The sequence below is a fragment of the Parasteatoda tepidariorum genome, chromosome 5 (genome assembly GCF_043381705.1).
Source record: "Parasteatoda tepidariorum isolate YZ-2023 chromosome 5, CAS_Ptep_4.0, whole genome shotgun sequence".
Taxonomy (NCBI): domain Eukaryota; kingdom Metazoa; phylum Arthropoda; class Arachnida; order Araneae; family Theridiidae; genus Parasteatoda; species Parasteatoda tepidariorum.
In genome coordinates, this window is record NC_092208.1 from 91,889,759 (window position 1) to 91,913,610 (window position 23,852).

The following is a 23,852-nucleotide window of genomic DNA, read 5'->3' on the forward strand; positions in this document are numbered from 1 at the left end:
ATATTATAAATTTTCCACGAAAGATAGTGTTTATAATTTTGTTTTACTAATTTACATAAGGTATTTAAATATATGTCTATTAATGTTGTTATTTAATAGTTAAATTTTTGTCTTACTCTCGTAATTGGTGCGTATAATTTTGTCGCATATAGTGTTCCTAATTTTTTATTCCTAAGGTTGGCAGCTATGATATTTATGTGAAGGCCATTGCTTTGGAAGTTTCTCATATACAAAGTAAAGAACTAATGCAAGAACTCTTTTAGAGAATAAAATGACTGAAATAATAAATAATGTATTATAAAAATAAAAAATTTAGATAGTTCCTTCCTTCAGCAATCCCATGCCCGTTTTACTTGTATGGTCTTAATTGATGATAAAATATGAGATACATTTTGTAATGGTTATTAAAACATTATATGTATCTATTTTTTCTTTCAGATATGTTATTTTGAAACCATCTGTAAAGGCTAGCACCATCTTGGAATTGGCGATGACGTATTGTAAATTAGAATGAAAAGGGAAACAGCGTTTTAAAAGCCTCTCAGCTGTTACAAGCGCCATCTTGGGTAATTTTATAGACATAGAATTTTAAAATTTGTAATACGACTTTACTTTTTCATAAGTCATTATCTTGTACTAAAATGGATCAGTTATTCCTTTAATTAATTACCCTGGTCCTTCCTGTTTTATTTTGCTTAATTTGTATTCTAAACTCTAATACTTTTACATTCTACAGCATTGTATGTTTCAAAGTTCAAAAATTAGCCACTCTTAAAGTTTTGTAATGTTTTTCATGGCGTCTTTTCTCAACTACTAGCTTTTCAGGGTTTGTTGATTTAAATAAAAAGATATTTTCTTTTTTTTTAATTTTCATTGATTTTGAGAGTTAAAAAACAGTGTTTTAAATTATTCATACTTTTATTGTTTTCTTTTCTTAGTTTTAAAATTTACTTTTAAATAAATTGCTGCATTAATTAATTTTAGTCATTGAAATTACATTTTTAAAAATCTTTTTGATTCTTGTGATTGGTTTGGATAGCATTAAATGTGTGCAGATTAAAGTACACATTTAATGCTATCTTAATATAGACTTGCATAGCTGTAGAAAGTAATTAATAAACATGAATTTTTTCCAAAAAAAAATGCAAATAATGTTAATTAAAATTCTACCTGTTGATTGAAAAAGCAGGGAATTAAAATCTACATTATATTTTATTAGTGGAAAATGTATATTTCTTCAGCTTGATGTTATGTTAGAAGGAAATTACCCTAATATGTCAAAAATAGAAGAAAAATGAAGGGGGCTGATGAATTCAGATGATTATTTTTTCCTGATATAGTGCCATTCTTCCCTTTCAAAGTCTATTTGAAGCAGTAGAGTTATTAACTGGTAACTGGTATTTTTTTTGTCATAATATGTTTATAGTATCTTTGACAGATTTTCTATGAAGAAATTTTGTGGAAAAAAAATTCCAATGAGTACATAGATTTTTAAAAAAAGAATTTTTTTTAGCTTAACTTATCTATTTTGATAGAAGATTAAATATGTATTTATTTATTGATGAATGACTACATTTATAAACACAATCTGTTGCATTTATTTTGTCATATTAAAAATCAAGAGAAAAAAAATATCACTTTTTAAGTAAAATTATGGTTTGCTAATTGAAACTTTGTTTCAATAGTTAAAGAACAGGGATCTGTGTCCAAGCCAAATTTATTACCACTTAGCGGTACCTTTACAAAATACTTCACTATATCTGAATCAGCACTGTGGTAAGCACATGTTAGATGTGGAATTTGTATTGACTAGCCGGGTTCCAATCCTAGCCGATACTGGGATTGGAATCCGGATCACCTCATCGAAAGGTAACCAAATAATTTTTAAAAATTATTCAAGGAAAAACTTTTTTCCATCTATTATATTATAAAATATAATATTTTCCATATGTTATAAACTTACTTGTAAAGGGCCGCCATATAAAAACAGGCCCAGTGCTCCTGAAAACATAAAAACTGCTCTGATTGTATACAAAAGAATTATCAACCTAGGGATTAGCATAAACGCTGCTAGTAGTACTTGCGTTATACTTATGTCTACTTTAGTTCATGTAATGTTTTCAATATAACTATTTGTCTTTTAATTTAAAAATATTAAAATTAACCACAGTTCATGTCTTATTTTTTTTCAGCTGCTACCTTCAGACTGTTTAAAGAAACTAGCAGACTAGAAAAGCCGAAAAATTTGGTGAAGTTCTTGCCACCGTCAACGACCGGGAAGGCAGGAAGACTAAGTTTGCATCAACTGACAGTTTTGTTTTAGAAACAATTGATTGTATTAAAGAATACAATAAATTATAGAAATTAGTATATTATTCTTTACTGTTTAATAAAAATTATATTTCATTTACACATTTGACAACCGTTCATGCCCTAATAGATATTTTGGCTACACTTTAATGGACAAAGGCTATAAGTAAATTAAATCGCAGCTTATTCTACCATGCTTACCCTTTTTTAAATCAGAAATCTGAGGAAGTGACTCCTGTTATTTTATTATGACAATATCAGTGTAAATATTGCTTTTTTTTTTTTTTAATCAGTTTTCTTAAAATCGAACCTGATGCTGTGAAGATAAGGAATTTTGTTTTCCATACATACTATTTTAGTAAAATACAGATTATATAATACTAAAACGTCACAGCAAAAAAGTTTATCGTTTTAAATTAAACATATTGTAATTTTAATCTACATAGTAAAATATAGATGCTGTAAAAATTATTGCACAAATCACTTAAAATATTAAAATTATTTCACAGTATAAATGGCTGCTTGTACCCTGAAAAAGCGAAGAAATATCTTAACAAAACTATTTACTTTCTAGCTTATTTTCTAGAATAATAGTAAAATATACCTGCCTACCCAAACTTATTAAATATTAATAATTAAAATATTCTACAAGTTTTGGTAATAACAAATAATTTAATTTTAAATAAGCTAGAACGGTTTTGTTATCAGCTTTTTCCAGGTTACAAACAGGCATGAATATTTTCAAAAACTAATTTTTATTTTCTCAAATAACGTAGTTTTGGCGATTGTCTGCATTCCACAGCATTCGTTTTTTGAATATCGTGTCGACGATGTCGGTCGACATAGTACAACGTTTGTAAATGCAGAGAGATGTCGATCGACGTTCCCCAACGTTTTTACAATATCGAACAATATTGTTTTGCAATATTGAATATACGTTATAAAAGGGGGTCCATTTTTATATAGTACAATATTTCGCTACGATATTGTACAATGTTCAAAGCTAAGTTTTTATGATATCGTTTTTGTGAATTGTGCTACTTGGGATATAGTGTGGTGTTATAGTGAACAACAGTGTTATAAAATAAATTCACTTATAATCAGCATTCGGTAGATGCGTAGAATAAATGGTACGCAGGAAAGCACGCTGCAATGCAGATTTTGATATTCGGACCCAAGGGTTACATTAGCATGATTTTCCAAAGCTCTTTTGCCAAGAAAAAAAAAACGACAGTTTAAGTGCCTTATGCTTGAAGCTAAGTTATAATTTTAAACTGTATAAGCTATCTTGCCATGAAGAATTATCTGGTTTTAAGAAACGAACAAATTACTTAAATATTTTAGAAATCATTAAACATTTTTATCAATCACCAATTTGGCGACATTTTCGCCTCTAGATAAAAATTATTAAAATTGAGCCTTTTTCTCAATTTTTGTAAATTTTTATGAGCCAGGAAACTGCATTATTGGAGTAAGTTTCTAAATATCAAAAAATTGAACCACAAACGTTTTTCATTTTTTCAAAACTGTGGATTTTCTCCACATTGACATTTTGCGCCATTTTCAGAATAAGCATAGAGGCCGCTGGTTAAAAAGAAGCATCACTTCACTTAATGGTCACGGTTGCAAACTTACAGCAGTTATAAAAATAGTATATTATTCGCAAAAAAGCATCATTTCATTTTCATATTACGGAGCCTTCAAAAAACAGCCTTAAATAGTAAACGTTGAAAATATCCTGAAATCTAAATTCGATGTTTGCATATAATAGGTAGTTCTATTAATTTTAAAACTACCGAATCTTTAGAAATTTTGTTTTTACTATCGAAAGTTGTAGTAACAGAATAATTTGTCACGATGATTTGTTATATTGCTCACTTCAGTTATTAAGATAGCATATTATTTCCAAAAAAGGATCATTTAAAAAAACGGAGCTAAAAAAACCCCTTCCTAGTGTGCTTTTTTAGGGAAATAAAGCAGGTGTGGCATCCATGGGAGTAACTGTAGTGAATAGTTTAATTTACAATTATAAATTTGATTATTACAGTTCAATTTATGATTGTAAATTTGCTTACATAATTTATTGTAGTTATAAATTAATTTATAACTATAAACTAACTGAAAATATTTAAATTTGCTGTCTAATTTCTATTTTTAGTATCGGTCAATTTGTTCTAGGCAAAAATGTGTTACTTACTATTATTTGCATTTCTGTTAGGTTATTTACCCAGATAACAATAAATAGTCAAAATGAAGTACTTTTTCCAGTTTCTCCAATTATACCATTTATCATAAAAAAACTCGTAGTCCAAATGTCAGCTTTCTGACTTAAGAAAAACGGACACTTGCCAGCGACATTAACGTACGACATTAACTTGTAACATTAACGTGCGTGCGCAAAAATGTTCTGGGATCAAGTATTGGGAGAAATTTGTTTTCCTGGAGGACTTTTTGATGCAACTAAACCGCATTTTTGAGTTACACAGAGAGGAAACCACCCACGGTTAGCCTGATGGTAATTGGACTCTAACCCATGAAGTCTGCCACCGAGGATATTTTACGTCAGTACGAGTGAGGGTTTTTCATTTTGAAGTTATACTTCTTATGCGACTTCCAACAGGGATGCGCTAAACGTTTAACGCTACATTTTTATTGGCCGGGAAATCAAGTGGTAGGATCCAGTTTTCCCTCATTCATTTCCATATTGTTTTGGTTCTCACTAGCATAAAAGTATTGTTTTTCTATAAATAGTTTTTTAGTTTGTTTTGATACGCAGATAATTTAATTGGGTAGTATTTTTAATTTTCAAATTTAGTGGATAACAGTTGTAAAAAATGAGTGAAAACAATACCACGGACAATGCGACGGATTTAAGGTTATGTCAAGGTACGTCTCTTGTGAATATCAATTGATTGAATATCATTAGCTTTTATCTACTTACATCAACTAAATTTCTGATAAATTGAAGTATATATTTAATTCTTAATTAGAAAATATTCTTAATTGTTGAATATTTTTCCTTCCATGCATTTTTTAAGAGAGATGTCTCAGTTAAACAAAACAAAAATATATGATATAAATCAAATACAGTGGAGCATCGTTTATACGACGATCACTTATACGACGTTTACATTTATACGACGTTTTAGTGTGGTCCCAAATCATTCCTATTCATTTTAATGTAAAAATATATCGTTTATACGACGCACAGAATCGGTTATACGTCGGTTTTTAGATTTTGTTCACGTTTATTTAATTTTTTATTTTTTCTTGTGTATTTTAAAAAAGGGCGGAATTTGCCAACATGAATGATACAGAAAAGGGTGCCAACAAGAATGCTTGGATGACGACCGTAATTTTTACTAGATGACTGAAAAAACTAGACAATGTTATGAAGAGGCAAAAACGAAAAATTTTGCTATTCATCGACCAATGTCCAGCGCACCCATCGATACTAATTATTTTGGAAAATGTAAAAGCTCTCTTTTTTCCTGCAAATTGCACAAGTGCGCTTCAGCCATTAGATTTGGCCGTGATTAGAAATCTAAAATTGCATCATAGAAAGCAGTAAGTTCAACTCGCTATTCAAAGCATTGTAGAGACTAATAGCAAGAAAATATAATTAAAGGTAACATACATTCAAATTGCTCACTGCAATTTTTCTTCTTTGGTTATTTGTTTGTTTTGCTTTGTCTAATTTAGAAATTTATGTAAATCAACACGTTAAACATTAAAATTAACTGAAAACAGAGTTAGTTTTAGAAGTAAAAATCGATTATACGACGTTATCGTTTATACGACGTTTTTCGGTGGTCCCTTCGGCGTCGTATAAACGATGCTCCACTGAAGTAGATTTTTTTTTCATAAGAATTTTTTAAATCAACAATCTTACTCATAAGTCATGATCACTATAAAAAGATAGAGACTTTATTTATTTACATAGCGGACAATTTTAATTTCAATAACAAGACATTATAATGTAATTTATATATTTTTTCCAATTTCTTCTGGGCTAGATTATTCTTTCAGGATGATACCACTACAATTCATTCCAGAAAATAATAGTTTTTATAAGTACTTCTTAGAACAACAGAGATCACCTAGAATAACACAACAATAAAACATATTAAGATATACATAATCCCATATATTTGATAAGCAGATTAAAACTACTACTAATCAATAAACACTATCTAAATTACTTTGATATAAATTGTTCGATTTTAAATATCAGTGGAATTTTTTTTCAAATAAGTAAGCTTGGGGAAAAAAAGTCTTTTAAAGAATGAGAAAATAGATATCTAGGTTTTTTAATTGGGGGGGAGGGATTTTTTTTAAATCATTCATATACTTCAATATCGCATTATTTATCTTCGAAGGATTAGCATAGAACAATTTTTAACTATATCTGATAATGAACATCAAGAAATATTTAATAGCAATTAGTGCAAAGCAATATGGGAAACTAATATATTAAATAGAAAGATCTAATGAATGTTATATTTTTTAAAAAAAGAAATCGAACTAAAAAAGCGAAAAATATGTCATAAAATTCCAAACACTAACTCAATAAAATGATCAACATGCATTTCAATGTTTTAATATTTATTACTGAATTCCATACCTTTTAATTACACCATAAAATCCGTGAATAGCTGCATAAAATCTGTGGCAAAACAAATAAAGAATATTAATTTCTAAAAATATGCTGGAATGTTGGAAATAGGTGTAATCTCGGCTTTTGGCGCGAAGCTCCACTTACCTAGCCATCGAAAGTAGAAAGTCCTAAATTGAATAGGCATAATTTCAGAATGAAAATTAAATGAAAAGTTCATCACAGCAAAGTGCTGTGGAGGTCTTGTAGGCTGTGGGAACCACACTATTTTTCAATCTCTGGGAGGAGGGAACGAAGCAGCTTAACAAGCTCTTCGTTTTGTAAAAGTTCTTTCATTTCTCTAAAAATATGAACTTGAACTGAGTTGATTTACGCAGTACCTGTCCGCGAAGCGGACACTTCACTGCTTCTTCGAAGATGGTGCCCGTGGGCGCCTAGAATAATGTCTTTGTAAAAAAGAGTAATGCCCCAAGTGCATTGTGGTCGTCCTGGGTGGGTGTAGTCTTGAAGGTGCATCTATGACTTGTCTGCTAGTAGGGTTTTAAGAATGTTCAGAAGTTCCTGATCCTTAAGTAGCTGTTGTAGTTCTTTGTAGATGAACAGGAATCTGGTGGCTTTATCCGAGGTGTTCTTGAGCTGGGCTGGACCTCTAGGTTTTCGTCTGGGTCTTGCACCGCAGCCAGAAAAACAGGCTGGGTGCTCACCATCACAGTTTATGCATTTTGCCGGCTCGCATATTGGTTTAGTACATAAGTACGTGAAATGAGCATTGGCACATTCCATGCATGCCGGTTCAGCACTGCAGGACCTCTGTGTGTGACCAAATTTTTGGCAACGGTAGCATTGAATTTCATGACGGCCGCCACGAAATCTTTCTATCCGCACAGGAGTGTTCAGGAGTTGTTCAACATTGTAGATTTCACGATGCTTTGCATTGTCTGCAAGGATGACTATGTAGAGGGGGAGGAGCTCTAGTTCTTTTCCACGCCTTTTCCTCTTCTGCTCGATTTTCATTGGCCGTAGACCAATAGCAGAGAGGTCTTTTTCGAGACGGTGAATCTCGATATCGGCCGTAAGTCCTCGGACGAGAACTTTTAACTTTCTGCCGGTGGGATGCAGAGTTCCTATCTGGTTTGTAGTTTCAAATGGAGTCTCAACTGGTGCCGGGGCTTCAGAAGTGGTCGTGTCCGGGGTGTTATCTTCCGACCCTGGGGCGGCAGCTATCTTTTTCTCAGGGTGATGGTGTTCACTATCTGGCTCGGAATCAGAGTTTTTAAGTATCGCCGGGTTGACACAACTCTTTTTCCTTTTCTTCTTTTTCTTATAAAAATATGAAAGAAGTTCATCCGATTTTATACGAGCGATTAATCCTCACTTCGGCCGGATCACGCTATTGGTCGAAGATGACATCACTGTTTGGGGGAAGGGAGATGGTGGCTATTGGCTGGTGTTTGTATGATTTTGGCGACAAATTTAGTATTCACACATGCTCGCTCGGAATTAATTTGGTCGTTGTTAATGTTTACGTAATATTATGTCGTCGTAAGCGTGGGGTAGATAGGTAAATGTCCTCTTCAGTATTTTAGACAATATTTATGTTTTAATTAATTTAAATTCATCAAAGCTAAATCCAAGAAAAAAAAAAAAAAATCTTAAATGTTTTTGCGAATATAAGATGTTATAGTAATATTCAACAACTAAAAAAAAACGTATATACGTTTTTTTTTTTTTTTAGTTGTTGTTTTTCCTTAAGAATTGTCTATTACAGTTATAAAGTAACAAAAATTGAAATAAATATAAGCTCCAATCGTAATTCATTTGTTTTGTGAATAATTTTAAAAACTTCATAATCAAACAAAAAATAAATTTAGTTTAAAGTAATGATCACAATTCTGTGCTTAGCTCCCCCTGCATTTCTAAATCAGCCCCAGTTGCCCATGATGTAAAATCAAATTGGTGCTCTTCCTTTTCTTCCACATTTTTGATGTTATGAGATTTTGATAGGTGGCTTGTCATTAAATAATATTCGAGTTGTGAAACATACTTCACAACCATTCACAGGACATTTCAAACTTCCAGTTTTTACATCAACTTTATGAACGTTTCTTATATGCTCGTATAAAATTTTATTTTGTTTAAATATTGTTTCGCAAATAACCTGATTCTTAATTAATAATAACAAGAAATATTAATAAATAAAAACAAGAAAACATTAGAACATAAAAACAAGAAACATTAATACCACGTGTAAGCAGAGCACGTTTGAAAACTAAATATGAAATTTGTCGCCAAAATGAGATCTGTTGCCAAAATACTACGCAATACGCGGCATGTCCCTTCACCCAAACAGTGATGTCATTTTCGACCAATTACGTGATCCGGCCCAAGTGAGGATTAATCGCTCATCCCACACGCCAACGTGACTTTTTCCCCTGCAGTTTCACAAGCTTGTAGCTTACTTAGTGTATCTTTTAACTGGAGCATAAGAAGCTAGTTAGAATCACTTGTGCTTGACACCTGCTTATCCCGACTGGCCAGTGGACACCTAAAAAGTCTCACATTTTCTGCAAATCAAAAAATCTTTCCTCTTTGCCCTAAATGCCAACAAAACCAGGCATCACCTGAGCACATCTTGAACTGTTTAGGGCTGGACTGGAATGACATTCATTCCTCTCCCATTCTGGTTTCGGATTTTCTGAATGTCAACGGATTCATTGATCTGGTCTGACCCCGTCAGACCAGATGGGAATTAGCAACAACAACAACAACTTGTGCTTGACATTAAGAATGCTTTGCGCATGCGCGAATGTCTTGTGAAAAAGTATCGAATGCTTTGCGCATGCGCGCATATTTGTGAGACATTAACTTTGCTAAGTAGGTTGAAAACTCTTCTCATTACCATTTCCAATACTGACTCCGTTGAAGGCTCGCTTCTTTGGAAGTGACTTCCCATCTGGTAAATAATTTTTTTAATCATTCAATGCAAATATAGCATGTGACTCTTAATTTTAAAGCACACACGTGTTATAATTAGTAGACCCGGACTTAAACTTAAAACTAATCCTTTATTTAATCGGAACTTTCCTAGCAATATAAGTAATTTAAATTTATTAGCAATATGTTTTTTTTTTTTAACTTTATTCATATTCTTTTTATGTTTCAAACTTTGTATTTTACACCCACGTTTTTGTGGGAGTACTGTGCGCGTTTTTTTAATGATTATATGGCATTAGTGTTCATATGGCGTAAGTAATGCTTTAAAATTAATTTATATATATATTTTACCTTTATTCTATTTATTATTTTGAATTTTTTTGTCAAAAAAATGCATGAAAATGAAAAGCCAGGAGACGAAGGAGCTTTAGTTAACATTCAACCTTGATTTTGTGGACTGAAATATGAAAGTTGTAACTCTCTTTCATATTTCAGTGTTATTGTACAAAAAGTATCATTTTCTTCATTTGCTATTGTATTAAAGTGTTATTTTCCCTTACTATGCACTTCCAATGACACTTTGTCTTGATCATTTCTTTTTGTAAAACGTTCACTAATAAAAATTATATTAAGTTTTTAATTTGGTATTTGATGCTTAAGGTATATGGACACCTTCCACAACTTTTTTTTAAAAAAATCCCTATTAATTGAAACCTTAAGGTTTCTTTTGGTGTCTTGTAGTATAAAAACTGCTTTTTTGCAGTCGTTTCAGCAAAGAAAATTTTATTTTTTCTAACTTTGGAGAAAAATATGGTAAAAAATGTTGTAATTATGAAACCACTGTTTACACTCTAAAAATTTTTCAAATTAAGTTATTGAACAATTTTCTTCACTATTACGCTCGTAATAAATGTGTATTAAAAACAGACTAAAAGCTAAGCTCTAAATTAGAGGAACTATAAGTTATGGCGTTTTAAATAGCTTCATTTAAAAATTTCGAAAAAAATACAGCTCAAAATAAACAAAAACTGCTCAAACAAAAAAAATTACATATTTATGAAATTGATTTTAGTCTATCTTTGAAAGAATGTTATAAAAAGCTGCACACAAAATTTCAAGATTTTGGGACTAAAACTTTTTATGTTATGGTGTAAATCGTAACTCAAAACTTCAGAAAATGCATTTAAAGTAAACAATTGCATAAAAAAACAATTTTAATATAATAAATATGCAAGGAAATCTCATCAATGATATTTTACACCTTCAATTTTGTTATTCAAGTAAAAACATTTACATAAAAACATTATTTCCTTTTTATTAATTAAGTTTTTACCAATGAGAATTGTCAGATTTACTACTATATAATAAGGAGTAACATTGATGTTTTATTTTAAATTGTAAACATCATTTATCATTGTAAACATTTAATGTATTTGCTAGTTAGAACTTCTTTCTTATAAAGTGAAATGCTAATTATATTACAAGATTAAACAAAATTCAGTTTTTGTCAATATCATTTTTAAAAACAAGCATACATTTCATAAAAGATAATGACTTAGAAGTATTATATCACACAATTAAAAAAACAGTTTAGAGAAAGAACATAATAGTTTTGAAGTAAGAGTTTAACAAAAAAAGCAACTTTGGCATGCAACAGCCGCTTTGGTATGTAACCCCTTCTGTCAGTTCGAGTTTTGAAAGTTGACGCTTTTTAGAAGTGTAACTTTTTTCTTCGAATTTTTGTAGAAGGTAAAGAATGTCGGTGAGCAGAATTTAACCGCAGTTTGTTCATTTCTGTGAATGCAAGTCTAGTGAAATAGCCAGGGTTTATTCCAAATGATCTTAAAACAGATAGTAAACCACATGACCCATCGTTGAATTGCAAAATTTCACATGACACACCAAACTGCAGTTTCCAGTCCAACAAAAACATTCTTTGGCAAGATTTGCCAGATAACACCATTGAAGCTTTCATTTTGATTCTGAGTTTTGCCATGCAAACATTTCTTCAACAACTCTTGATTGCACAATTTCATGTATGTTGGCTTTATAGCAGCCATTACTTTCTCGGGTAAACCTTCGGCATTTTCTTTATAGTTTTTTCCTAACGCCAGAAACTTCTGGTACCTGCACCAACTCTCCAAGCCAGGAGGACACTGCACATGCATTGGCTTTTTTGAGCTAGAACAACAGTGGAAAAAACCAGCAATTACTGACCTTTGCATCTCCAGAAGATTTCCACTATTGCTCCGAATCGCAATTCCATAATAGTTTTGTAGTTTATCTATGAACTTATCTGTCAGTATTTGTATTTTCTTTTTACCTTTCGTAAGTGGGAACCAACACGCTTTTGCACATGTCCAATGCNTTGACGTGACGGTTTAAACCATGGTTTAAACTGTCAAAAACTGTCACATGTCAAAAACCTGCCAACCCTGGCTTTTGCACATGTCCAATGCATTCATATTTCACAACACTGTCTTTTCCATATACGTTTTTAACACTTTCATAAGCTTTTGCATCTCCATCGCCATAGTACTCTCTATTCTCAAGGCTATTCAGTAGAGCTGATCTTTGAAAGATTCTAAGAGCACCGACACTCTCCATACTTCCAGCAGAGCCTATATGATTTCGGCAAATATGAGGTTTCGTAGAATTTGTTGATGCTAAGCACATTCTACAATAGGATGACATCACCTCACAGTCAAGTACTTTACCGGTATCAATGGAGATGGCAGAGACGCAACCATTCAATGAACTATAACCTCGACGTTGCCAAGTTCCATCGACAGAAATTCCACAAGGTGTTACAACTTCATTAGACTGTTTCATTGCAATTATTTCTTTCGCAGCCTCATTCATGCTGCTTTTGGACAGTTTTACAACAGCATCAGATAACTTTTTCACTAGTTTCTGAAAACTGTATGGCGCTAAGAAAGGTAAGTCAAGTAGAGAAAATAGTTTTCTGCCTGCGGTGTAACCTCTACCAATCAATTGCAACCCATAAACAAGAAGAGTGTTGATTTCAGAGCATTTATCAATTTTCTTTGATGTTGGGAAAGGAACCATAAAATAACAGCTGTTACACTTCACTGTAAAGTTTGACAAAAGTCCATACCTTGAATCTTCAATTATTGACAGCGATTGCTGGAAACATTCAGAACAAGACGGGGCAGAAAGTAAACATACAAGAAATTCCATCGATATTATTCTATTACCTTGCATGTTAGCATTTGAAAACTGCTCATGGTTTTCCGCAGTTCGTAATTTTTCTTTCAGTTTAGAGAAACTAGCAGTCGAAGGTTTCTCCTTTTCAGTGTCATTGTTAGGTAAATTTGAATGCCTATTTCCATAGAACTTTCGCTTTTTATTGCAATAATTTTTTCCAGCCATATCAGTAGAAAACAATTATTATAAAATAACCCGAAATAAAGCTATTTATTGTATAAATGAAAGCAAAATAAGAAAACTATCTCCAGACAACAATCGAAATCACAAGAGAGCCAAATGACAACAATCTCTTGTTACCACATTTTAAGTAATAAAAACAATACAAACCATTAAAATATTTCGAATTGTTTATAATTACTTTAAAAAGTGTTTTAAAAACAAAAAAATATCAGAAAACAATCATGCACTGAATCTGTCAAAAACATGATTAGTTTCGGTTTCGAAATTTCACTTCCGATGCATTTTCACTGAAACTAATACTTCTTCAAATGCACATATCTCGGGTTAGAATTATCGTATAAACGAAATTTTACCGCCAATCGAAAGATAAGATTCCAAATATTTTTGAAAGTAAAAAATCTCAATTTCGAGAATTTCATAGAAATTCGACTTTTAAAGGTAGTGAGGCACCTTTAAGTCTTTTTACAAAAATATTTAGTTTTAGTCACTTCTTAATGATATTAGAAAGTTATCAGTAGTTTAAACAGATAATTTGTAAACATTAAACTTTTTATCATTTTCTAATACTGAAATAAAAGGCTTACTGCATTCCCAGTGAATGTCTCTAAAGGTATTAAATTAATCATCTCAATTTAAAACTAGAAAATAGACGTTTTTTAAATGTATGCCCACTTTCTCCCTGTACCCACCTGACCCTATTAAAATAGACTTTTATCAATCACCTATACAGCTCCAATTGATTTTGCTGTTATTATTTTTTAAAAAAAAAAAAATTCTGTTACAGATAAAGAAGTATTTTGATGAGGAGTTTCAATTCTGGTGCAAACACTGGGCCAGAGACCTAACAGCCCACATCTAATTTTGATTTTGTTTGGATCAACTACTGGATCTACTGGTTTGTTGCTTCCTTTTTAATTTATTTTTTTAAATGTTACAATTATCAAATTATAAATTCTTTGCAAAATATCTATTGCTTCCTGACTTGTTATCTAAAGAATTTTACCTATGCACAGAGTGACAATGTTTAACACTCAATGCAATAATTTTGACAGTATAATTGCACTCATAAATAGATCAGTTTTTTTTTTTTTAGTATCAACAAATACTTTTTTTTTTTACTTGTGTAACCTAGTTACTAAAAATCATGCTGAACATTTAAAGCAGGGTTGGAGTTTTTGCCGGCAAAAAGGGTTTTTTGCCAGGACAGTGGCAAAAACCAAATTATCTAAATTGCTGATTAAATATTATTTACAAAATACTTGAAGCAAATTTAAATCAATCATAAGGAATAATAATTTTGATACACATTATATGAAAAAATTCTTTTTAAAATATTAATATAAGGGTAATAATTTTTAAAAGATTGAAAGTTTTTGACCTCTTTTCATTTTACAATCCTTAAATAAATGTTTTTTTATAAATTGTATTTTTTTTTTACTTCTTCATAATAACTTTTGGTGTGTATTGTTTTACATATCACTCTTACACTATATTTAAAGAGTGACATAAGGAAGCTAAGATGGATGTTTTATTAGATTTTGAAAATCACCTCATTTCTCAATATTACTTCAAAATGCAAACAAAACCACACAATTTAAATTCTTGTGAAATTTCCAGAGAATTTTGGGAATTATATTTTCATTTACACTCATGTCCTTCTAGTAGTACTACCATTAAAAGAGTGTTTTTGAATTTTTCAAAACTAGTGTTCTGTTACGCTATGTTGAGACAGCACAAATTGTATTGTGATGATGAATAGAAGTATTGAATTTGCGCAGATTTAAAAAAATTGCGTTGATTGTATATTTTAATTAACTACACTTGTTGATAGATATTTTATGCTTTAAATTATAGTTATATTAATTTAAAATAAGTTCATTTCACTGGAAAAAGAGAATAATCACCAATTTTCTGATCGATCAATAATGTTTTAAACTACTTTATATATATTTATATATATTTATAACTTATGTCACTCTTTTTTCTTTTCTATATTGTTGAGCCTTTCCTTTGTCACGATGTGTTTCTGCTGCACCATTTACCCTTTGTCACATATATTGCTTCAAAACTTTTGCTGGCAGTTTAGAATAACATATTATAGACAATATTTAAAGTTTTATTTTTAAATTTTTTAATGACATTTGTAAGCATAACAATAATTTTGCTGTGTACTGATTTTGATGATAAAAATTAAATAATATATTGTAGCAAATTATATTAAAACATTATTTTAACCATAATGTGGGACGTTACACTGCTTATGACCCCTTCTCCAACTTGTCTCAGTTTTACTAACCCCTTTCCTTTCTAGGTATGATATCTGTTATAGACCGCCCTTCGTTGATTAGGTGTGGATTTGCACACATCTTTAACATATTATAAATAGTTATTTCTCAATTACTGATCTGTAAGTGTACAGACTAATATTAACCTAAGCATTGACGAAGACGATTTTGACTTCGTCTAGTTGCAGATATGTAGATAGCGTTTAGCTATAAAGACGATGTTAGTTTTGTGATGTTGAATGACGAGCGAATTGAATCAGAACTCCCGGTTTCGTGCGAAGATCAGCGTTGTTTTATAGATTGCAATGCATAGTTTTTTTATGTCCATTTTTTTGTCATTGGGATTTTGCGTTTTGTTGAAGATTATTTTCAATGGGACGTAAGTCATTTTGAATTTCGTCGGGAATAATTGTCAGGTTTCTTGTGAATTATTTTTAGTGAGACTTGCTTCTTTTCATACCATTTTTTTTCTGTCTGGATTTAACGATTCTGGTTAATTATGTTTAGTAGACATACCGTTACTTTGCGATTGTTGCACAATCACTGTTATCTTAAATTTTCGTTCTGAACTCAATTGATCAATGAAAAGAAAATATAAATAAAAAAAAAAGATTCTTCATTGATTTTTTTTCAATTATTGTTTTTCATTTTAAGCAATAATACAATTTAATAGGNTCTGTCTGGATTTAACGATTCTGGTTAATTATGTTTAGTAGACATACCGTTACTTTGCGATTGTTGCACAATCACTGTTATCTTAAATTTTCGTTCTGAACTCAATTGATCAATGAAAAGAAAATATAAATAAGAAAAAACATTCTTCATTGATTTTTTTCAATTATTGTTTTTCATTTTAAGCAATAATACAATTTAATAGGGGTATTTTGTATAACTTTGTTATATAAAGTGATATTATAATGTAGGTAATTATAATAATTTGATTATTTTTAAACCAATAAATGTGCAGTCGTTTTTAATTATAAAAAAATTAAAACAAAGCTTACCTTTATTTAATTTGCTTTTATTTTTGAGATACTGCAAACAAAGTTTTAAAAAAATTTGGCTCTTAGTTAAAAAAAATTAAATTTTTAAGTTAAATGAAGAGTTTGGTAATGTTTTGACGCTTTTTAATAACTTAACATTAGTACTTAAAGTATCTTTGGTTTATTTTTTTCTTTTGTTTTTTTTTTCTTTTAATTTTTAATGCATGTATGTAAAATATTTTGTTACAGTATTATTATTTTTAAACCATTAAATCATTTTTAATTTAAGAAAAATAAAATAAAACTTGGGTTTGCTCTTACTTTATTATTTTAATTGAAAAAATTAAGCAATGATATTGATGTCATAGTATAGAGATGGCTAACCAATGGCACGCGACACAATATTTTGGGCACGCCACCGATCACAAAGTTCACTATGAAGCATATTAACAGTTAAATTAAAATTCACAAAAAATTAACAATTAATGCTAAAAAAGCAATTAATAACCATTAAAAAAACAAGCTACAATAAATTACTAGCAAAAAAAATAATAACAGTTCTGCTTAAACTAACATCTTATAACCTTGATATAAGTTATTTGTCATCTAATCTGCAACAACAGAAGTAGTCACACTGATGTTTCTTTAAGTTGAATTACGTGTATAACCGAGACATTGCAAAATGTTTTTTTTCGTCGTAAATAAAGAGTTTTGAGTTGATAGTATTTAGTATTATTATTTACCCAATAATCACAAAGTCAAAACTATTTGTCGGCACGTCTATGGCCTCATTAAACAATTTTTTAGAAAAAATGGCACGTTGGTTCATAAAGGTTCGCCACCCCTGTCATAGTAGAATATGTTTAGAATTAATATTTTCTTTTGTAATAGATTTATTCCTTTTCATTTATTTTTGATTGGTATTCTTGATTTGATTTCCCATAGGTAATTTTTGTACTAAATCGCGATAAATCGCTGTATCACGATGTCTAACGAAGAATGTATCCCGATTTAAAATTTCTGACATTACCCAGTCCTAATTATAGTATTTGACAATTAAGCTTTAATTTTAATTATTTGGCTACTATTTTTGATAAATTTTTGCTCCTGTTCAGGCAACTATTTTCATAGTTTTAGGCAACTATTTTCATGCCTGAGGCTACTAAAAGCAACTATTTTTGTTAATTTTTGCTGTGGCAACCCTGTTAATGGATTTAAGATAAGGCTTTCAATTCAAAAAAATACATGATTCTTATTTCATTAATTATAAGGAGTTTATTAATAAATAAAAAATTTTATAACTATTATTTTAATGTACAAAACATTTAATTTTATCATTAGTATTTCTTTACTTAGAGAATAAATCAAATTGCTAGGGATAACACATGATATCCGATAAAAAAAATCATTTTCTTTAATTAAAAACCTATGATTATAAAAATATACTTTTACTAACGCTGGGATAGTTCATGATTTTTTTTTTAAATTTCTGTTTCAGTTCCAGCTCTTAGAATGAGTTTCTTCGATGATGTCATTTCTGTGGATAGAAAAGTGGATTTTAATCTACAAGAATTTTGGAAAACAAGGGAACCGAAAACTCCCCCACATGGATTAAATGTTAGAATGGGGGAGTTTAATGTTAATGCATTGCGCAATGCAATTCTTTTGAACGTTTGCTGTCAAGACGTGTGGATAAATCCCGTGACTGCAAACAATCTAATACATTTTTTGTGCGGAGATTTCATAAAGCTGGATCAGAAAATTCATTTGCAAGTCTTATTGCACTACTCCAAGAGGGATATTGATGTCCTTTATGATAAATGTAAAGAAAAGAAATTGACTAAAGAGGCGTTCTATTCTGACAAAATTTTGTCATTTGTGAATCGTGCAAAATATGAACCTGAAGCTCAAAATGTAGTGGTTATGATGCATCCTGACACTAAAAACCGTTTACTAGATTACTTGCTTACCCCACCCATATTGTCTGCACTAAGATCAGGCGTAAATATGCTGTTAGAAGCAAATATAAGTGCTGAAGAATTGCAGAACCAGCTGCATGAAATGAAAATATATACCGTAATGCGGTATAGACCATTAACTAACTTACGAGGAGCATGCCTCACAGATGGCATTTTTCTTTCTACATTGTGTCTAGCAGGTCCTGAATTTTCGTTTAGTTACGAAGCGGATTTAGTCACTCTTGCAGCTCACGAAACCATTCATTACTTGGTACGACTGCATACTCAGGACTTCAATTATTCAAGTCCTTTTAAATTTAGGGATCACCCTCCTAAAGTGCACAGAGTAGATCCTGTTTATCCTGAGCATTCGTTAGAAACGGGTCGCTTGATTGAGTTAATGTTATTTAATGGAATACAGCCGGATTGGGCTAATTCTTCATCAAAGGCTGCAAGAGTGTTTTTAACTCGTTTACGCACCCGGAAAGATTTTCCTGTTATTAAGAAGCAAGAACACGTAAACTTGGATATAGTTGATAGACTTTCCCCATCAGCTCCGTTTGGTATCGATCTAGAGGACAGGCATTTGTTTTTCTGTTAGTGTTAAAAATCATTTTGTAAAGTCTTTGAAAGACTTATAATTTAGTATTGAATAAGTACATAAAAAGTTAAATTTCAAAAGGACTTTTATTTTTTCTTAAAAATTCAGAACCCTTACAAAGTTGAGTTTCACTCATAAATGTAGCGTGCAATATAAAATATGAAGGGGCTAAATTTTTAGAAAGAAGTGCAGGGCTGATTGTGCTCCGGAGAAAATCCGGATTTTTCACTAACCGCGATCCGGAAGTTTCCGGAGATCGAAGGTTCAGACGTTTAAAAAAATCCTTGATCACAAAAGTTTCCGGAAATCAAATTTTCAAAGGTGGAACTTAAAAACACAGTTTATTTTATTTGTTTGTAAGGGAGAGCCAGAAAGATACTTTATAAGCTTATATTCAAGATTAATATTCATTTTTTATCAGTAAATAGTTATTATAATCATAAACTCTAGAAAGACAGACATATTTGTAAATTTCAATTACTTCTCCAGGTCATCATAGGTATGTGTAAAATTTTAAGTATATTTTAAGTATACTAAGAAATATTGGGAAAAAGGAAAAAACCTTGTTTAATTTTTTTCGATTTAAACTTTTTTTTTTTTTTTACTCAAGAAATTTTCCGGAATTTTGACTTGGGCTCACAATCACCCCTGGAAGTGTCGTTTTAATTAAATAAGACAAACGTGATCGCCCCAATAACCCCTTAATCAATTTGTGCTAAGGGCTATATTTTTTTTAAAAAAAAATTTCTTTTTAGTAATTTTTGTTATTTTAACTCAAGTAGAGTTTGTTAGACAGATAGGGGCTAAAAGGTATGAGGTTCGATCCTCGTTAGTTGTCGAAGAGGACGATCTCATGTATACAACTTGTGGCGGTGACGTCATGGTTTACGGGGATCGGCCTATTTCTTTTCATTTGCTGTTGGTCGTTCTTGCGTGGATCATGACGTCACCCATCATCTGTTAAAAGAGTATTTAAGTTTCTGCTGAAGCAGATCATTGAGGTAAACACCGTAGCACTAATTAATATACATTAAATGAAATAATAATAATTCTAATGAGCTTATGTTTTCAATACCAAACAAATCCAGAAAAACAATTTTTTTTTTTTAAAAGATTAACTAAAAAATAAAAACATACAAAATTCAATAAAACATCTTACTTAGTTCTCCTTCAATATAAACCAATTTAAGAAACTCAGTTCTCCTTCAATATTGTATTATACCAATTTAAGAAACTATCAAAACATGTATTTAATGATGGTCTATTTTTATTTCCACCATTTTTTAGGCATGCCTGAAACTAAAATCTGCTTAAACTAACATATTTTATTTTCACATTTTGTAATAAAGGTCAAGATTAAAGAAGAAAAAAATCAAAATTTCATAATTTTTTTCATCTGATTATATTAAATTAAAAATTATTTATGCAAGAAATAAGAATTTAAATTATTAAAGATATTTTTGTAAAAAAACTGTTTTTAATACTATACAAATTAAAAAACATTATTAAAGGTTAACTATTAAATAACATACAAAATTCAATAAAATGTCTTGCTATAATTTATGCTTTTAATTATATAGTAAGCATATTGTTAAAATAAAAAGTTCGCCATCAATAAGTACATTAAACCAATTTAAAAAAAAACTATCGGAACATGGATTTAATGATGATCTGCTCAAATGAACATATTTAAGTGATATTTTGTAGTGTGAGGTTCAAAGAAAAAAAAAATTATTTTCTTATCTGGTTTTATTACATTGAATTTAAATTATTAAAAATATTTTTTATAAAAAAAAACTAGGTTTGGTTATTTTTAAGAAAAATATTTGAATAACTAATTAAAAATATTGATATGAACAAATATCATTTATGAAAATAACCCGTCTCTTCTTCATTTCTTTACGGCAGCAACAAAATTACACTCATTATTCAACTTTAATATCATTAATCTATTAACATTTTTTAATTTTATAGAATATCTTTTATCTGTTAAAATCAATTGAAGTTGAGAAAACACTCTTTCAACTTCTGCATTAGATACAGGTAAAATATTTGCTATTGTTACTAATTGGGGAATTAGAGGAAATCTACTGGAGCTATTTGTTTCATGCATTATTGAATTTAGTTTTTTGATATCAAGAACACTGTTTGGAATACTAGACATGGAAAGATAAAGATTTTTAAAGTCACTCCATTATCTTCATTAAAATCAAAATAATCAGCGAGTTCAATTATTTATGAATTGACATTCCGTCTACAAATCTGGTTAAATTAAATATACTGAAATGAGATATCACTTGCTGATTTTCCAATCGTTCTGATATGTTTTTAATTAAAATATCTAAAAACTCCTTTGCGTCTTTCTCAAAAGGACCATCGCTCGGTCCAATTGGTGCCATTATCTTGAGGAGTCGAGCACGCTCCTCCAACTTTTTGCAAAAAGTCCCACCGGGTTTCTTTTTAAGTCTCTCCAATTCAGCTAAAGTATTTCGTACTTTTGGTTCTATCAATCCTATGTCTGTTTTCTTGCTGCAAGCTTAAATTGAGATGTGTAACTGATGATAACACATCACATAGGAAGTGAATTGCTTTAAAAAAAAATCATAGCTCTGAAATTGCTTCAGTAAACCGCTGGTAGTTGGCCCAGAAAGCTGTTTTGAAGAGTCATTCACTGCAGCGTTTTCTAAATCAGCCAATATGGCTTCATAGTTCTTGCGAACTGAATTTACTGCTTCATTGTGAGATAACCATCTAGTGAAGCCCATTCTTTTTATTGTTGTACCTCTATTCTCTACATTAAATAAATTTTGAGCATTTTTCAAGCTAGTTGTTCTAGCTGATGTGCTTTTATAATACTTGTAAGTGCCATTTAAAATCTCGTCCACTTTAACGAACCTTTTAAGGCACTCAAAGCTATCCTTTGTTGCCAATCTGTAGTTCATACAATTAAGTTTAACAGATATTATTTTGTTCTCTTTTTTTTAATTTTGTGACTACTCCCTCATTTTTTCCTACCATAGCACTGGCTCCGTCACTTACTAATGCGGACATTTTATTTATGGAACCACAGTCATTGACAACTTCGGATAAGGCCGATAAAATTTTGTCTGCCTTTCCATCTGGCAGACTACAATCTCTTACAAAAGAGTGTTTTGCTTGTCCATCTTTCATGTATTTGACGACTACACCCATATGTTTTTTATTATTAATATCGGATGTTTCATCTATAACCACAGAAAAAGAAAGGCTACTGTTAATATCAGTTAGAATTTCTTCCTGAACGCTGGCCATGCACTATAATAGTTCATTGACCGCTGTGTAACTGGTGTATACAACATTTTTCGCTTTTTTTTAAAGGTTTTAAAATCGCACAGTCCAGATCATCTATGCAAAAGTTTATAAAATGCTCAAAAAAAGTAATGTGTGGCAAGTTATGCTTAATTAAAAAATTAAGGCACTTCATCGCTGCAGTCACAGCCTTAAAGGTTTTTGTGTCTTCATTCGTTGTTGAATCGTTTAAATTATTGCATTTTGCATCGGTTTCAGTAGCTATTGAGTCAAGATGTGCCAATGATTTTTCATGAGCTCTAATTTTATCTAAACGGATGCTTACGCAGTCCTTCTCCACCCATGGAGAGCTAGAGTTTTTCTTGTGTTTCATGCATAGTTTGCACAATAAAATTTCCTTACCATCTGTTATGCAATGTTGCAGCCATTGAAATTTTTGCAACCAAGTTTGATCAAATACAGTTTTATGTTTACTTGATGCACTTGTTGTCTCCAAGTTGGATTCCACATCAACAGTTTTTTGGGTAGAATCAATTGATTAAATTGCATTAAAGTAAGCTATGCAATATAAACAAATTAACAAAGGATAACTTAAAAAAACCAAATATATAAAAAACAAATTAGGAAAGGATGACTAACAAAAAAAATAAGCTACAAAAACTAGTTAACAAGAAATCACAAAAAAAAAACAGTAAATAACTATAGAAAACAAGCTAACAATTAATAACTAGCAAAAAGAAGAAAAAAAAATAACTTACTTACTAATAAAAAATCAGTCGAAAGAAATAATTAATCCCTTAATAAACGTGCTTTTGTAGTACATATTATCGCAAACTATTTAACACAGTGTATTATAGGTAAGTAAACAATTTTTAATCTAATTTTTTTTTCATTGTGTGCCGCCAAATTCCGAAATCGGTTTTGTTAATCGGTTTTGTTAGTTAGTCTTTCAGTTTTTATTTTTTAAATGTTATTAATATTACTCAATGTTTTGCTTCCAGCTACAGTTCTCAAACGCTTTGAGGTCAAGAGCTTGCGGAAAATTTTGGGAAGGTCTGCTACAGCCACTGATTGGGAAGGACAAAAACCTAAGATAATTGACGTGACCAATTCTTTGAACTTGGAGACCCAAGAATGGGCCAATTTGTTTTACTAAATTTTTAATGTTTATTCAAATAAAATATTCACAGCTACTTTTTGTTTTATTCCTCTGCATTCACACCTTCTATATTACAAAGCACGTTCATATCAGAAGGGTAAATTTTATTAAGCCCATAAAATTACAATACTTTTGAGTTTTTAGTGCTGTTATGCAACATATTAAATTATGTACTAATTTTCAGTGACTGAATCCTGTCTGAAGATCAAATGTGCATTTCTAATGCTAAAAAATAAAACAAATTTACATGCGTGAAAAATGTGGTTATTTTAAAACAAGCAAATAGTCTTTGATTTTGATTTATAAAT

At 30.5% G+C, this 23,852-nt stretch overlaps 1 protein-coding gene across 3 annotated transcripts; it reads left to right on the plus strand.

Moving 5' to 3' along the window:
* The first annotated feature begins 9,740 nt into the window (after positions 1-9,740).
* LOC107440718 (uncharacterized) lies at positions 9,741-23,578 on the plus strand. 3 transcript variants are annotated; one of them, XM_043044042.2, is made up of 4 exons: positions 9,752-9,881; positions 11,957-12,157; positions 14,055-14,165; positions 18,037-23,578. In XM_043044042.2, the coding sequence occupies exon 4, from the start codon at positions 18,051-18,053 to the stop codon at positions 19,095-19,097; it is 1,047 nt and encodes a 348-aa protein (XP_042899976.1). In that variant the 5' UTR covers positions 9,752-9,881; positions 11,957-12,157; positions 14,055-14,165; positions 18,037-18,050; the 3' UTR covers positions 19,098-23,578. The 3 variants fall into 3 exon arrangements, with proteins under 3 accessions (XP_015909189.2, XP_042899976.1, XP_015909190.2); XM_016053703.4 differs by lacking the exon at positions 11,957-12,157 and having other exon boundaries at positions 9,741-9,881; XM_016053704.4 differs by lacking the exons at positions 9,752-9,881; positions 11,957-12,157 and adding an exon at positions 9,905-10,170.
* Positions 23,579-23,852: the final 274 nt, after the last annotated feature.

Excerpts from the sequence above, each read along its gene's own strand:
- LOC107440718 (XM_016053703.4), top strand. The coding sequence starts at position 18,051 with ATGAGTTTCTTCGATGATGTCATTTCTGTGGATAGAAAAGTGGATTTT.